General features: G+C 42.0%; 2 protein-coding genes across 3 annotated transcripts; both read left to right on the top strand.

Moving 5' to 3' along the window:
• The first annotated feature begins 236 nt into the window (after positions 1 to 236).
• Positions 237 to 6,629, top strand: nkain5 (sodium/potassium transporting ATPase interacting 5). 2 transcript variants are annotated; one of them, XM_027012771.3, is made up of 6 exons: positions 237 to 479; positions 3,538 to 3,675; positions 3,941 to 4,021; positions 4,615 to 4,812; positions 4,917 to 4,977; positions 5,440 to 6,629. In XM_027012771.3, exons 1-6 carry the CDS (start codon positions 426 to 428, stop codon positions 5,451 to 5,453), a joined length of 546 nt encoding a protein of 181 aa, XP_026868572.2. In that variant the 5' UTR covers positions 237 to 425; the 3' UTR covers positions 5,454 to 6,629. The 2 variants fall into 2 exon arrangements, with proteins under 2 accessions (XP_026868572.2, XP_081564138.1); XM_081708012.1 differs by lacking the exon at positions 3,941 to 4,021.
• A 1,218-nt stretch (positions 6,630 to 7,847) lies between these two features.
• On the top strand, positions 7,848 to 15,775 carry ythdf1 (YTH N6-methyladenosine RNA binding protein F1). Its single transcript, XM_027012833.3, has 6 exons — positions 7,848 to 8,272; positions 8,962 to 8,986; positions 10,150 to 10,226; positions 10,804 to 12,438; positions 13,798 to 13,842; positions 14,000 to 15,775. The coding sequence occupies exons 1-6, from the start codon at positions 8,246 to 8,248 to the stop codon at positions 14,024 to 14,026; spliced, it is 1,836 nt and encodes a 611-aa protein (XP_026868634.2). The 5' UTR covers positions 7,848 to 8,245; the 3' UTR covers positions 14,027 to 15,775.
• Positions 15,776 to 16,624: the final 849 nt, after the last annotated feature.

Here is a 16,624-nt window from a genome sequence, read left to right as displayed (position 1 = left end):
GGTTTCATGTAAAACTTGCTTGTGAATTGTGCGCTGGCGTGCAGCTTCACTACATCCATGTCTGAATCCACTGAGCTACAGATTACCGTCTGTGTAAATAATGCTTCCACATTAGTAATCCCTCAAAGGCTCCACCTGCTGTTACATGTTCTTAGTGCATTGGGCGAATGCCCTCCGTTCCTTCCTCCTTATGTCCAAAGACACAGCCCCGTATATTCCCACCCAACCCCCGCCAACTAAGCTTCTGTTTTGACTCGCTCGGCTACCAGAACATACAGTTAACACAACAGTTGTGCGCAGAGCCGTTTTAGTGAATTTAGCACTTGATGAAAATGAATATAGTGGATTAATTATTCCGATATTCACATTTGAAACAGCCCTGACTACTTATTTTCCGCGGACCGTTGCTTTTGTTGACGAAGAGAATGGTGTGCTGCTCCGGGAGATGTACGCTGATCTTCTTGTGCACTATTCAGTTGGTAAGCCGAGGTTATGGATGCGTTCAAAAACATACGTGCGCCTTGGTTGTAGTCGTATACATAGTCTGTAATTAAGACAGTGCCGCACCAAAAAAGTGTTTAATTACAGGCAGCCTGTTTCAACAAGGCTGAACACCCTCGATAGCTAAATTATATTTAGAATGTAATCGGTTATATGTGTGTTATCGTGCAGACTGCGTTTTGAAGCCTTCACTGCTTGCAGGTCATTGTTTGAAACGAGCGCACGATTGTTATTGTCGCTGTAGCTGTGAGTTCACCGGTGACTGCACATCAAAAATACTGTAGCTGTAATTACAATTGCTCGAGAGTTTAAGTAACCTAGTGTTAATGTGCATTTCAATAATATGATGGATAGTTTAGTAACATAGATGAGACATACAAAGATTCTTATACATTTGCCACAAAAAAAAGTAATTTAACTTTATTCGTTAGTTGAAAATCAAATGTTAGTTGTAATAAGTAATAAAAAAGAAGAAAAAGAAAGTAAATAAAAGGTTTTTAAAGAGATATTAGCCTACTATACACATACGCAACTGAATGTTCATAGATAGATAGATAGATAGATAGATAGATAGATAGATAGATAGATAGATAGATAGATAGATAGATAGATAGATAGATAGATAGATAGATAGATAGAAAGAAAGAACTTTGTCATTGCACAGAGTAGTATAGCATTTACTAGACATGCATAGTGCAAGATGTCCAGATTGAGTAAAAATAATGTTGTATAGAACATACAGTTAATGTGTTTGTGCAGTTTGTTGATCCGTTTTATAAGACTTTATCGTCTATCAGCTTGTTTTAATTAGGTTCATGATACGCTGTTCATATGGTGAAATAAAAATTCTACTTACATCCTGCTTTGCTTTTGACAAGAAATTTCATGAGAATTTGACTTGAAACAAAAGGCAGGATCTTGAGAGATTTAGCTGTATTCCACCCAGAGTGATTACAGACTATTCATTTGAGAATCTGACAGTTAAATCATTCACATACTGGTTTTCAGTCCATCAAGTTAACTACTTCCTCTTATATAAAGCATTTCACCTGGCACTACACATGGAACCAATAGGCTGATATCCTGTCAGATTAGAGTCCAAATGATGCTAGACGCCAGACTGCAGAACTGATGTCTGCTGATATTTCTCATATTTGATGTGATTATATGTAATTCATGTCATCCATCTATTGATGTATTGTCTTTCTTTTTTATTTATTTATTTATTTATTTGGTTTTGTTCATTTATTTGTTGTGCTCCTGTTTGAAAGGTATGGAAATTACATAGCTATCAGACATAGTCTACATGCTTCATATATGCCATTTTATAGTATGGCCCTAATAATTCTGACAAACTGTACCTACTGTAGTCATCCCCTTCATTTACATCCCCCCCTCTCAAAAAAAAAAAAAAAAAAGTTGTTCCCGTATATATATCTTCTCCAGTTAGCATAGAGGCTACAAGTTCTGTCTTGGAAACTACTCTGTCTTTGCCAGTCATGGATCCAATTTCACACATTACACCTGAAAAAACTCCACAGCAAGAGACGCTGCAGTGTGCTAGTGTGGCTCATGTGCCTACAGGGGAAATGGTGTGTTATTCAAGACCAGATAACCTGCACAGATAACCTAACCTATAGATAACCCAGCCTGATTGAACGTATGAATCTTTTTTTTTTGTTAAACACCACAATTCGTTTTTGTGAATAAAAACATTTAGAACAGACAACCATACTTGTTCAACTAGGGCAGTGGAAATGAGTGGCAGCATCATCTCTAAACACCAACTGCTAATTATTCTGTTGGTTTCTTCCAATATGTATTCTGCACTTTCTTCTCAGGTTGTTCATTGTTGCTTAATTTGTCTAAAAATACAGTATTTTACACTATAGCATAGGGAATTGTTCCCCAGGTGTTGATCTTTTTGTATTTGTAACAATTTTTTTTTTTTAAACAACACGTTATGAGTGTGAAGTATGACTCAATGTCACTGTGTAAGTTTGGCCAAGTTAGGAGACTAAAAGTATTTACCTGATGGTTTCATTGGTTAGAATGGTTGTACAAATAATTTGCTACAGCAACATGAAAGACATGCCAGAAATTCTTGGTCTTTGTAGAGTCACATGGCAACAGATCTGCTGTCAATTTTTTACAGGGCATAATGGGAAAGAATCAGAGACTATGCATTCCGACAAAGAGTTTTTAATGTGGATTCATTTATGAATCAGAAATATGTGTCCAATACAACTGCCAGGCAAATGCAACTGCCCTCACAGCATTCAGAGGCTGATGTCTCACCATCTACATTTAGTCTTTTATATTAGGCCATTCTCATTACTAACTGATTCTCAACAAATGCATTTATGGTTACCTTAATATGTAGATTCTGGAGTTTGTGTGACCGTCAACCAGTTTGCTTATTTGGCCGACATTTGTTGTGATCTGTCAATGACAGAAGCAGGGTGTAGGAGATGGACCCAGTGTGAGAGAGCAGCAGGCTGTGGTTTTATCATTGCTGGGCTTTGTGAAAGGGAACAACCCCCACCCCCATGTCCACACCCATCACCTCTCATATGAGTAATCAAGTGTCTGATCTCAAAGGAAAACTGTGTTCTCTTTCTAACTCTCTCTCTCTCTCTGTCTCTTTCTAACTCTCTCTCTCTCTCTCTCTCTCTCTCTCTCTCTCTCACTCTCTCTCTCTCTCTCTCTATGACATGCATTGTAGCCCCTTGGCTGTGTTACCTAGGCAACCTTGAGCGAAAAGCTAGCTGACGAATTTTTTTGTGGATCTCTGGAGACCCAGGAAAGATGGGGTCTCAATGATTATAGTGGTTGGGACATGTGTCAGTCTCTCTTCTTCTGGCGGCTGGTGGAAGGAATGGGTGTTGCTGTTTCAAAGAACTGGGAACTTAAAGTTAGTTTTTACTTCTATTCAGACTAGCTCAATCAATCAATCTCTCTCTCTCTCTCTCTCTCTCTCTCTCTCTCTCTCTCTCTCTCTCTCTCTCTCTCTCTCTCTCTCTCCCACACCCCTAGATCACTGCTTTGGAGAGGCAGGCATTTGATTTTCTGGGCTATCAGTGGGCTCCCATCCTGGTCAACTTTCTTCACATCATTGTGGTCATACTCGGACTGTTTGGGGCCATCCAGTACCATCCCCGCTATGTTGTACTTGTAGGTATACATTTACTTTTATGCCTTGCTGATTTGAAGCATTTTGCACAGGATATTACCTAGTAAGAATCATTAAAATGTCTGGGTTTTATATCTCTGCAATGAGTCAGGAAGAATATGTTATAAGAATCACACATCAATTGTTTTTCATTGGCAGTGCAAAGAAAGAATATCAAAGCACTAGCAGATACAAGTTGGTATGGCAGGACTTAATATGTACAGAGCAATTTGAAGTGAAAATTGCATACATCTTATTCCCTTCCAGTACCTAGTCTGGTCTATCCTCTGGGTGACATGGAATATCTTTATCTGCTGTCTTTACCTTGACCTGTGTGGCCTATCTAAGGTAACTGTCCCAACTCCTCAGTACTTACATTTGTGGCATATAGCCGACTTTTTTCCAATTACTAGCTGAGTACCTTAACCGAGTACCTTGGCATGGTGACAAATTTACACATCTCTGAATGTCTCATTCACCTATAATTAAGGCATTTCTAACATGTTTATAACTATTTTTGGATATGAGCTATATCCATAGGTAGCTGGCAAGTTGTGCATGCCTTACCCACCTGTCTCTGTATTCCTGAACCTCTGTTTGTCCTCATACTCCTCCCAGATTACACACACACACACACACATACACACACACACACAGTCTTTAACCAACAGCAACTCGTGGTGGAAGTCATTACATTGAAGTGCATTTACAGTAGGTTGTGATATTAATGGGTAAAAATGATCAGGATTAAAGCCTATAACAAGACATCTGCTAATAGCATAATGAACAAACATCACTGGTACATCCTTAATTTGGGCAATTTGTTGGATAATTGTCTTTCTTGGAGGAATTCACTTGTGCATGTTAACATGTGGTATCCTGGCTTGTAATGCACTTTATAATTACCACTTACATCGATGTACCCCTGTTTTGTTATTTAGGAGAGTGACTCCATGGCTCTGGGACTGTCTTCCCATGGGTCCTGGTGGAAGGACAACAGTCTGGGCTGTGAGAGAAGGGACCTTCCAACGGCTCAGTGGCCCAGCGGGGACAGCCCCGCCCTGGTCTCGGCCCTGGGCTGCGTGCTGGAGTACCAGTACATCGAGGTTCTTCACAGCGCACTGCAGCTGTTCGTTTCTGTATGTAGAATGTGCAAAGGCTTCAGGTTTTTCAGGGTTCTTGTAGGCACATGTGCGCAGAGTTACTGAACCGTGAACGATTTTCTCTCTGCGCATACCCACAGCTGCTGGGGTTCGTGTCAGCCTGCTACATGGTCAACATCTTCAACGAGGAAGAGGATGCTTGTAAGTGGATGCTGCTAGCAAAGCCCTCTGTGTGTGCTGCCCATCTGCTGCGTCTCCTCCTAGATATCAGTTATATCATCATGACACTACTATGAAATACTGTTTTTTATTGTTTTCTGAGTTTTCAACTGATTTCGCTGGTAAATATTTACTCATTTCAAGCCTTAATAGACAATGAGAATTTCCTCTATTCCTATAAAATTATGAATGCCAGATTACTTTAAAAACTAGTTTTTGGTTTTATTCAGTGATGGAGATACAAACAATGTGTAAGATTGTGCGTTGTGTCATTGCCTGTTAATGTGAAGAGGGGAAAATGACTGACTGTTTGCCAGTAAAAGTACAAGTGTGTGTGTGTGTGTGTGTGTGTGTGTGTGTGTGTGTGTGTGTGTGTGTGTGTGTGTGTGTGTGTGTGTGTGTGTGTGTATAATTTTTTTTACTTTCACTATCTTTTTATTTCAGACCTATATAAGTGAGGAGTGTCTGGCAAGCGAATATCAAACAAAGGTTGGAGCATTAAGAAGAAAAGAATAGGGAAGAATGGATGGATACATTTCTCAGACATAAAAACCCTAATGGCCTACCTCATAACCGCTGTCCAAGTCATTACTCATGTTTGTGTTTGTGACCCACTGGCAGACCTAATTGTACTCAACTGTACTTGGTATCTTGCTATGTCACAGACAGCCTGTGACATCGAGGAATAGTGCTCATATCTAAGATTTGAGCACAGTTTCCAGTGTATATTGGTTTATTGTTTGTGACTCATCCGTCTGTGACTAGTCAGAAACTAGTGACTCAGAAAACTGAGTCACATGATTTTGTACGACAACTAGCATAGGACAAGTATATATTTTTGGAGCTATTTTGAACATTATGCCTTTTAAAAACATTTTTGAATATATGCTTCTGTATGACATTACTTCTTAATGTTTACAGAATCAAAAGATCAACTAATCCTGCATCTTCTGAAAGAATAAAAATAACACTTCATTATGTGCGCATATGTGTGTGGGAGTGCATGTGAGTATTGTCTCATCAATATAGAGAAAGACTGGATTCTGTATAGTGTCAGAACTTCACATTTTAATCACATTTCTAATATGTAAATAGGACATTTATTCAGCAGTTATCACATCTACTAACTATAATATACCCCAGATTTTGCAAATATTAATGTATGCTTGCCATAACTTTATCCATGTTTTTTCTTTGTAAAAGTAAGTGTTTGTTAACAAACCTTGCAAATTTGGTGCCGTTCTTTGTATCATTAAAATCACATGAACACACCAATGTTTAAAGTAATAGTCCAGGCAGAAGGTTTTTGTAGTATGACACAGGAGGGAAAGTGTCATTGAAGTTCACTATACATGTAAAGCTGTGCACTTATTGGCTATATCTAGTGGTAAACACTTATGATGCACCTGCATTGATGCACTGCCAATTACACCGGGCTGGTTTCATGACAACCCTTTGTAATTTAATTACTGATTATCTTCAATGTGTAATTTCATTATTGATAGAAATATGCAAATAACCATTTGAACTGTCGATGTTAAAATGTGAACATTGTATTTCATTTAAAGTTGCCAATTATTATTATTGTGTGTATTTACTGTAGGTCTGTGAAGTGGATTAAAAAGTATAATTTGTTCTAATTTGGTACAACATGTTTACATATTTCTTATAAGAAAGGTTGAAGTAGCCTATGGACTCCACCTTAGTGTTTTAATACCTGAAAAACAACGTGTGGGCTATAAATCCTACTGCCTTGTGCAGTTAAGAGCATTCCCTGCTCTGACACATCCAAAGGGTCTGATACAGAGCAGGGAAAACCTGAAACTGCAGGAAAGTGGAGCCCCTGGTCAGGAGCAGAAACTGTGCAGGACAGTGGAAAACTTGGCCAGGAGTTGAAAACCCTGTTGTGGGCTCGCAGGCCACTCAGATAGGGCATAATCTATATTTTATTTACAAATGTCTTTGGAATTTAAAAATTATGTGAGGTTCAATACATACACTCCCTTTCTTCTTACCTACTCCAGTTTCTCTCTCAGCAATACACACAATCATTAAATAAATATATTTGTTCTCTATCTGACAACAGGTAGGCTTAGGTTTTGACTTCACTTTATAGTGAGGGTTAAACTTAGGTCAGGTTAATAGCTTTAGACTTTAGTTTCTGCTTCATTTTAGTTTATGTATTAATATTCACGTGCTTGGTTCTCTTAAGTTCAGTTAGTGGGTAGATAAGCTCCGACTTTCAACATACATTTCTTTTTCCTGTGGTAATGTTACATAGACACAGCCTTTATTGTAGTAATTTTATTTATTCAATAGAATTTTCGCCTCTTCCAATTCTAGCACTCAAATGTTTATGTGTTATTTTTACATTTAGTCACTTCGACTGAAGTGGAAATATATTATTATTATTATTATTATTATTATTATTATTATTATTATTATTATTATTATTATTATATGTTTAAGTAATTTTATCCAGTGTCCATTTAAATTAAGTAAACTGTTATCATTCTGTCCACCGTCCGAGCTTGTGCGCGCGAGCGTGAGCGAGATATTTTACCGAAATGTTTCATGATTTGTCATCCATGTAACGAGTTACTGTAACACGTCTTACTTCCTACTGTTAAAGGAAATAGATCCGACGCGGTTTACTGCAGTAACCAACTACATTGGTTCTATTTTATTATGATGATGATGTTTTTTTTAAGCACGGACGTATAGGATGCTGATGGAGCTTGTTCGACTTCTACGTGAACGCGGCACGAGCATGAAGCGCGCGGCTCACTGGTGCGATTTCTCAGACGTTTGAACTCCGCGTGGCTAACCGGTACCTGTGACGTCAGCCCCCTCCGAACAGGTCCCGGATGGAGCTGGGGGAAGTGAGCTGGGCTGCACAATAACTGAAGGCTGGAAGGAGTAGGGAAAAAAAAAAAAAAGACCTAAGAAGAATACGCGTGAAACGGAGTTTGGACTAAAATCTGAACACTCGGACCTCACAGCGGTTTCAGAAAGGCTCACACGGGCTGGGCTGTAGTATACTCGGAGACTGTGACTGGCCGAGTCTTGGCCGTGGAACTTGCTGAGGATTCGTGTGGTACAAAAAAAAAAAAATCCACCTAGCCTAGCCTAGCTTAGCCTAGCCCACTAGCCCAGAGGAGCCGGAGGAGGAAGCACGGGTCTGGAATACCTCGAGCAGCCTGATAGTTTTCGAGACTTTTGACGAATATAGGGGCTTTGTTGATGAATTATGTCTACCACCAGTATTGATCCACAGGTAGGCCTCACTAATACGTTTTTCCCAAGGAATGTCTGGTTATCTGCCTTCCTGCTAGTTGTGACCGTGGGTAAGGCCTTGGATTGAGCTAAGAAACGGGGAATGCGCGTCCAAGCTTCTGTTGCTAGATACTATAGATGGATAGACACATAGATCGATAGATAGATAGCCAAACGCTACTGCGGATGGCCAGTTTGCAAGTTAGTTCGCTTTCTGCTTGGACACTCCGACCGCATGTGTAGCAATGTTATACTAACCAAGTTAGCGAGAAAAAATATATATAGCTAGCTAACAAAGTTAGCAGTAGCGATGGTTGACATCAACTGCTTATGGATTTCCAGCTGTATCAACTAGCTATCTTAGGTAGCTAACCTAGCTAAGTACCTGAAGCACTTGGTTTACGGTAAACTAGGGTAACTAGTTAACCTACCTACTGTTCTCTGGTTAGCTCTCCTATCAAGAGAGCTGACTTACATAAGATAACGTTAGCCCACTCTTGTTGACCGATTTGAGATTGTTGCTTGTCTGTGTATCCAGCTTAGACAGCTTGCATTACACGGCGTCGCTTAGATTTACCTGCATCCAAGAGCAGCAGTCTATGTCGCTATAGCTGCCTTTTTTTTAATCTGACTTGTGTGTTTGTCCACCCTCAATCTCTCCCGTGTTCTCAACGACGACGGATCTTGAAGACATCAAAAGGACAAGATGGTAAAGGTAAGTCACGTTAAGCTTATGTTTGGCGATTCATTCATCTTCCTTATCACGGCTAGTCAGGGAAAAGTAATCGGTCAGTCTGGCAAAGGCAGAATAAGCTTTGCCAGCTAGATAACGGAATGTACACAAATAGTCGCCGTCGGTCGTCGCTGGGTAGGTATGTAATATAAGTCGCATATCATTGCCACGGCCTGACGGGGAATTCCGTGCGTATCCGGGTTTTTATGGCAATAATGGCAAAGGTTTTGGTGTTGCAAATAGGGAACTTCTGGCGATGACAAGCAGACTCTAAAGCAAATGTGGCTTGACACTAATTGCGTTTTTGCCCTCTCACAAGTCACCCGTAATGGCGCTCCAACAAGCGCCGGCGCGTTTGGTATAGTGAGCTTCCTTGGCACAACGTTTTCACGTGTAATCATACCTCTTTAAACTGGACTCAGTTGCATGACTAAAGCAAGCATCCCTAGTTTGCATTGATATTAGGGTATATTGATGTCACTTAAGCATATTTTGGTTTATTATTATACTTAAGTATGAAACATTAAATATTTTCTAATAAAATGAGCATACCAGTAATATACACATACCAGTAATATTTAGCGCATGCCACAGCTTATACATGTTACTTAATGCCTAATCTTAAATGGGCAGTCCATTAAACGGTTTTAAGGTTTGCCGTCACAGTCGTTTTCCTCTAGTCATGTCCTGAATGATTCATTAAGATATTCACTCACAGTTAGAAAAATCATGCATTCCTCAACGTGTAAGGTGATTCATATCGACATATTAATCTTATACATCCGAGGAACTGAGAGACCCAAATGGCCACTTGAGTTAAATTAATAGCTATTTATGTTCGTGTATTTAGTTGTGCGTCTGTGGTTTGAGTTTAGATGTGTAGATTCCAATCACATTTGTGATCTGCACTGGGGGATGTGCTTCTCTCCCCTTCATTAATCAATGCACCTGTTGCCATTGCTCTGGTTTTGTGGTGATTACTGGTCAGATTACCACAGATCAAAGGATGTACAGTGGTGCAGACTTGTTAGGCCTTGTGACTAAATATGGAGAAAATGGGCATAAAGAAATTTCGATGGGGGGGATTTCTTGTCCCTTGCATGAGTGATTTAGTATGTCACATAGCTGCTTCTTTCCTATTTTAGTGCAGAATGGCTCACTCCATCAAAAGGAAACGGTCCATGACGACTTTGAACCATACCTCACTGGGCAATCTAATCCGGTGAGAAATTAATGTGTATTTGTATGTGTATGCAAACAAGTATATTTGCATGTGTACACAGATGTGTTTGTATGCACCAAAAAGGAGGATTCTTGTGTAAAAAAAAAATGGCATCATATTTCCCAAGTTGTTGGATTACTTTGGGTGTCAAATGCCACCCTTACATGATTCACAATAACTTGATGAAATTCTTGAAAATGCTCCATATTTCATAATGAAGTCTTGGTTGATCTTGTTCCTGCTGAAAAAGTTCTCATTCCTCTTTGAAAATGAGTGTGAGACAATTTATAGGCTTTTTCGATAAAATGATTAGGTCAGCTTCTTTTTCTGAAAGCTTTATTGCTTACCTATTGCATCACCTAAATTTTATGACTTGCTTTATGAGATTTGCTTTAAACGTGTGACATGATTTAATGGTATGTTTAATGTAATTATTCACCATGATCAACAATGCACTTCACAAGCTCTAACCTAAGAAGCTCATGAGTTGCTGGCCATGTGTTTTCATTGCATGGATTTTTATTGATGTTCTAACAATTGTACTACATTTTTTACCCTGTAAAACTCTGTTTTTCAGAACAACAGCTACCAATCTATGACTGACCCCTACTTATCCAGCTACTATGCGCCTTCCATCGGGTTCCCCTATCCCCTAAGCGAGGCTCCGTGGTCAACTGGTGGTGACCCTCCAATCCCCTATCTCACTCCCTATGCCCCCCTCAGTAACGGTGACCATCATTTCATGCACGACACTGTGTTTGGACAGCCTGGTGGCTTGGGTAGTAGCATCTACCCCCACCGCTTTAACTTTTTCCCAGAGAACCCAGCATTCTCAGCCTGGGGAACCAGTGGCTCCCAAGGCCAGCAGACTCAGAGCTCCGCCTATGGGGGCAGTTACAGTTACCCACCCAGCTCCCTGGGTGGCACCCTGGTGCCCGACGGGCAGACAGGGTTCCACAGCGACACTCTGAGCAAGGCGCCAGGCATGAACAGCCTGGAGCAGGGCATGGTGGGTCTAAAGATCGGTGGCGATGTCACCGGTGGTGGCTCAGGTGTCAAAACGGTTGGCTCGGTGATCGGTGGCGGGCCAGTGGCAGCCGCAGTGGCCACGGGCAATGGCGGAACCCCCATAGGCATGCCGCCTCCCAAGCCAACGTCCTGGGCAGCTATTGCGAGCAAGCCAGCAAAACCACAGCAGCTGAAAGTAAAAAGCAAGCCCGGGATGCCAATGGCAGGAGGTGCGCTGCCCCCACCGCCCATCAAACACAATATGGACATCGGCACATGGGACAACAAGGGGCCTGTGACCAAAGTGGCCTCCCCGTTACCCCCGCCACACCAGCAGCCGCAGCCGCCCCTCTCTCACCTGCCTGCCCACGCCCATGCCCACGCCCACGCCCATGGGCTCCCGCCCCCTCCTCAGCCCCCGATGCCCTCGGCTCAGTCTCTTGCCCAGCAGATGGCAATGCAGGCCCCGCCTCCTCCGCAGCCTTACCAGAACCATGCCCATGCCCCTGCCCCTCCCCCTCAGACACGGTGGGTGGCACCACGCAACCGCAACCCGGGCTACGGCGGCGGCGGCGGCGTGGACAGCAGCGGCGTGGGCATGGGCAACGGAGCCGGGCTGGGGCCGCCAGGTGCTGGCGACTCGCACCCGGTCCTGGAGAAGCTGCGTGCGGCGCACAGCTACAACCCCAAGGACTTCGACTGGAACCTGAAGAATGGGCGGGTGTTCATCATCAAGAGTTACTCGGAGGATGACATCCACCGCTCCATCAAGTACTCCATCTGGTGCAGCACAGAGCACGGCAACAAGCGGCTGGACGCAGCCTTTCGCACCATCAATGGTAAGGGCCCCGTCTACCTGCTGTTCAGCGTCAACGGCAGTGGCCACTTCTGTGGCGTGGCCGAGATGCGCTCGCCCGTGGACTACGGCACCAGCGCGGGCGTGTGGGCGCAGGACAAGTGGAAGGGCAAGTTTGACGTTGACTGGCTCTTCGTCAAGGACGTGCCCAACAGTCAGCTGCGCCACATCCGTCTGGAGAACAACGACAACAAGCCGGTGACCAACTCGCGCGACACACAGGAGGTGCCTCTGGAGAAGGCCAAGCAGGTGCTGAAGATCATCGCCACCTACAAACACACTACCTCCATCTTTGACGACTTCTCGCACTATGAGAAACGGCAGGAGGAAGAGGAGGTGGTGCGAAAGGTAAAGTGTGTCAAAACTGTATAATACACAGCACTGCTACACCCTTTGTCATTATCTTTTGTCTGGTGGTGTATTTGCATCTTTCTCTATGGAATTAGCTGTTGGGGGGGGGGCTATTAGTTGCATAAAGAATACAACAGCCCAAAGTTGTATTTTTACAAGGTGATTTTGTGTATTTAGTGTATCCATTTTTTTTTCTTTTTAGGACCTGTTGCAAATATGTAGTGCTGTTAACCCACAGTTACAAATGCAGAAACATTTTTTGGGTTGGGGCACATTGTCTGAAAACCAAAACAATTAGGATACACAAACACCTGCTGTGACGTGATCTGTAATAAGCTTAGTTCAGCTATGGTAGTGCAGTAGTTCTATAGTAGTGCTGAATGAGTTATACATGTCCAATACCAGACAGCATGTTTGACATGGCTAGATTTCCACCAAGCCAAATGTTGTTTGTCCCTGGATTCCCAACTAGTGTAAGTCAGGGTAAGGTTTCCACTCTGCTGGGCTTGCGTTTCGTTTTGGGTCGAGCAGAAAGCAAGGTGTGTGGGCTGTCTCTGTGTTTAGATAAGTGGAGCAGGGCACCATGTTCCTGGCCCTTGTGACATTACAGCTCGTTTGCAGGAGTTGACTTCTTTTCTTTAGCTCCGCTTTCTTTAACCCACGGCGCCTGCTGTCCTCACTCTCCCCGTGTTGGTTTTTGCCATGAAAGTCAGCGCATCCTTGTCGACTGCGATTGCACCAGCTCAGTGAAATGTCTTCCACAATTAGCTCTTTTGTGGAGCTCGTCTGTAGAGCCTTCTGGGCTCCCGGACCTGTGCTACTGAAGACTGAGGTGATTTTTCTGTATGGTTTTGCCCCTCCCCCTCCTCCCCAAGTCAAGATGCATGTTTATTTTCTCAAGGATTTTGCTTGAATTGCACTGAGGCTCCTTTCGGTCTTGTTTTTACCAGTGCCTTTACGCGCTTCCTGTGCCAAGTCAGTGTTATTTGATTCATCCAAATGGGACCAGTGCCCTGCTGTGATTTATTTATTTATTTATTTATTTTTTAATTTTTTTTTTTGTTTGTCTGAGGGCACTGATTAAAAAAAATAAATTGACGGAAAGTAATTGCTTGTGGAATTGTGCAACATATCAATAACTACACACACTGGAAGAAGATGGTGGAATATTAAGTGATCCTTAATGTGCCACCATTTTTTTTTAATGGTGTTGGTAATTTTGGTGTTAGTTGTAGTCTGTTGTGCTTTAATATGGTCCAAAGAAAAGGTCTTTTTGCCTTTTGTACCCTTTGGGTGGGCTACAGTGTGATATGTGAAGAATGCTAATCACTTTTTTTCTTTTCTCTATGTTGGCAGAACTATGAAACTACTCCAGCCCAGAATCGATCCCGACTGGATCAGGTAAAAGGTTGGGGGTGGTGTGGGTGTGGTGGCTTATGTTGGCAGGGGAGGGGTCTATGGAATACAGATATCTGTATACAGTTGTACTGCAGGCAGTGTTGTAATGAAAGCGGGGGTGTGAGGTCCGCATCACCACCCTCTTTTCTCTTTCTCCCAGGAACGCCAAAATCGAAGTAAACAATAGAAGACTGCACCTCTAGCACCCCCGACCGCCTTTAGCTTGATCAATGGTTGTTTTAGGACTGACCATTTGAAAATGAAATTTAAAAGGAGGACACGAAGAAATTTAAAAAGGAAAAAAACTCAAGGTTTTTTTTTTGTTTGTTTGTTTGTTTGTTTGTTTTCTCTATTTAATTCTGGTGACTTGGGCCAGCGTTGAACTCAAGCCTCTGATCCCACCTCCCGTCTTCGTGGGGAACTAAGTCCACCCGTGCCTGGCAGAACAACGGCACTATGTTCTTTTTTTTTGTTCTTTTTTTTTTTTTCTGTCATTCAGTTTGGCTCTGACACACCTCTCTCCCTTCCTTCCACATCCAACGTTTGACCAACAGTTGCGTTCACACACGCCCCCAACCACCCCCATTCCCACTCAGTGTTGGCTGTGAAAGTCGTCGAGGTGAACGGAGTGAGTGGTAGCAGCTGGTGCTCCGTGTTTGTGAGTGGTGTTTTGAGAGTGTTTGAGAGGATGTGATGACATTGTGGTGCTCGGCTAGGTGAAGGGCAGAAGGCGACTGCAGAAACCGCCGCAGGCTCCTCCCTGCATCACTAACTCTACTTGGCCAGTTTAATTTTGTACAATCGAGGTGACGTTCTGTACATCCTTGTTGTTGGTGTGGGGACTTTGAATGGAGTTGAACGAGGAAGATCTGGGGAGTATATTTGCAACTGCGTATAAGGGACAATGAAATGTCTTGATAAATGATAATGTTGATGTAACAGAAAAACTATATTTTTTTTAATTATGTGACACTTGGCTTATAACTTTTCTTGGTGGCGAGTCATGTCAGTCCTGATACTTTGACCTTTCCTGTTTTGTTTTGGTTTTTTTCTTGTTTTTCTGCTTGGAGCCTTAACATTTTAAAGCTATAGTGTCATCAAAACCGTTAAATAATTGCTGTACTATACCTCAACAGCATAATCAGGGAAAAGACGTCCCGAGCACCCTCTACACAAGGGAAGTCAACATCATCACTGGCTGGACTGAAGAGGAAAAAATACCGTTTGAGTTATGGTTCTGAGCCAAGTGCTATGATTCTGTTATACTCTGCTTATTGTTTCAAAAGCAGCATTGTAACTTTGTACTGTTTCACTGATGCCCAGCAGAGGTCGCTGTTTCTATGTTTAAGCCAATTTGAGAGAAATGTAGCATTCACTGCTTTTTGAAATCAGTTTAGGTGCATCATTTCCCATATTTTCCTTTCTTGTCCTTTCTTAACAGAGTTCAGTTTCTTTTCCCCCCCCTTCTCAGTATAATGCTAAGCTTTAACGTAGGAGCATATAATAACAAAGAACGCCTCAAATGTGTAACCTGAAAATTAATGTTACTGATTACTGTTAAAAGTAAGAAAAATGAAACAAGAGTATATGCTTTCTGTGTGTGACTTTTATTTCTTTAGTCCTATCTTTTTTTTCTCCTTTTTTTTCTTTTTAGGACCTGCTGTGTGCGTGCGTGTGTGCGTGCGTGTGTGTGTGCGTGCGTGTGTGCGTGCGCGCGCGCGCGCAATTATGTGAGAAAGAGGGAGAGTTTTCCTGTGAGGGATTCAGATTTATATAATCATATAACAAATGATTCATGAGAATATATGAAATACTAAAAAAAAATTACAAGACAAGCATTTGTCACCCCTGAAATGAATATGCATTGTATGCAAGGTCACTATCACCTTCTTAGATCTGATCATGGTCATTATTAAAATAATATTATATGTTGTAACTTGTGTTCATAGTTCTTGTTTTCACCAAGCTGGGTTTCATTATGACCTGTTCGGGTGGGAGGGCAGGGGGGAGGGGGGTTGTTGTTGTTGCTGTTGTTGCTTGTTCTTTCCCAGGTCTGCTTGCAAATTGTGAAATGTGCCAAAGATTTTTATAACCCTGTTCCCCACAAGACAGCTCCCTGTACACCTGCACCAGGTACTCATCATTCTTAATGGCTTGATTCCAGCGTGTTGTGGGGTGGAAGGTACGGTTGTGTGAAAATGTGGACTCTGGATGCTGTTGAGTGGTTGGTTGAGAAATGGTGAGTTTGGATGAATGACTGCTTTGTTTCTCTTTTAAGGCCCCAAAAGAAAGTGAATCTGGAAGGTGGTATGATAGGCAGATTTTATATGAACATACTAACCCAGTACTGAAGGGGCTTAAGCAGAAAGGTGCTGGAACTGGTGCACGGGGCCCATTCCGAGTACAGCCTTTGATTCTATTAAGAATAACTTCCTAATTTTAAGGAACAAATGGAGATCGTTTCACAGTGTTAAAGGTATTTAATTTCTGGTCACTGTGGTAACCTTTGTCTTGCAGAAATCTAATGGACAATTGGATGTGCTTTGCGTAGTCAGAGACGGAGGAACATAAGTGATATGCTTTGCATTTGAGTTATTTCAAAAATACTTTTATTAATACATGAAGAAAACAACAGTATCAGATTTCCATTAAAAACATACCCATTCTTCTTGAATTCTAGAACCAATTGTTTCATCATAAAAGCTGCAGCGACCTGCAGAAATATTTCCCTTCTATAAATTACTGAATTATAATGATTAAGAGCACAGAATATTATTGCATAGTT

This window comes from Electrophorus electricus, chromosome 25, assembly GCF_041902795.1.
Source record: "Electrophorus electricus isolate QZ-2024a chromosome 25, ASM4190279v1, whole genome shotgun sequence".
In the NCBI taxonomy this organism is placed as follows: domain Eukaryota; kingdom Metazoa; phylum Chordata; class Actinopteri; order Gymnotiformes; family Gymnotidae; genus Electrophorus; species Electrophorus electricus.
This window is presented reverse-complemented; position numbering and strand designations above follow the sequence as displayed.

Bases quoted from the DNA above. Each gene is read 5' to 3' on its own strand.
- nkain5 (XM_027012771.3), top strand. From the start codon at position 426: ATGGTGTGCTGCTCCGGGAGATGTACGCTGATCTTCTTGTGCACTATT. The intron at 480-3,537 runs GTAAGCCGAGGT...CCACACCCCTAG, and splicing joins TCTTGTGCACTATTCAGTTG to ATCACTGCTTTGGAGAGGCA. The intron at 3,676-3,940 runs GTAGGTATACAT...ATTCCCTTCCAG, and splicing joins ATCCCCGCTATGTTGTACTT to TACCTAGTCTGGTCTATCCT.
- ythdf1 (XM_027012833.3), top strand. From the start codon at position 8,246: ATGTCTACCACCAGTATTGATCCACAG. The intron at 12,439-13,797 runs GTAAAGTGTGTC...CTATGTTGGCAG, and splicing joins AAGAGGAGGTGGTGCGAAAG to AACTATGAAACTACTCCAGC. The intron at 13,843-13,999 runs GTAAAAGGTTGG...TCTTTCTCCCAG, and splicing joins ATCGATCCCGACTGGATCAG to GAACGCCAAAATCGAAGTAA.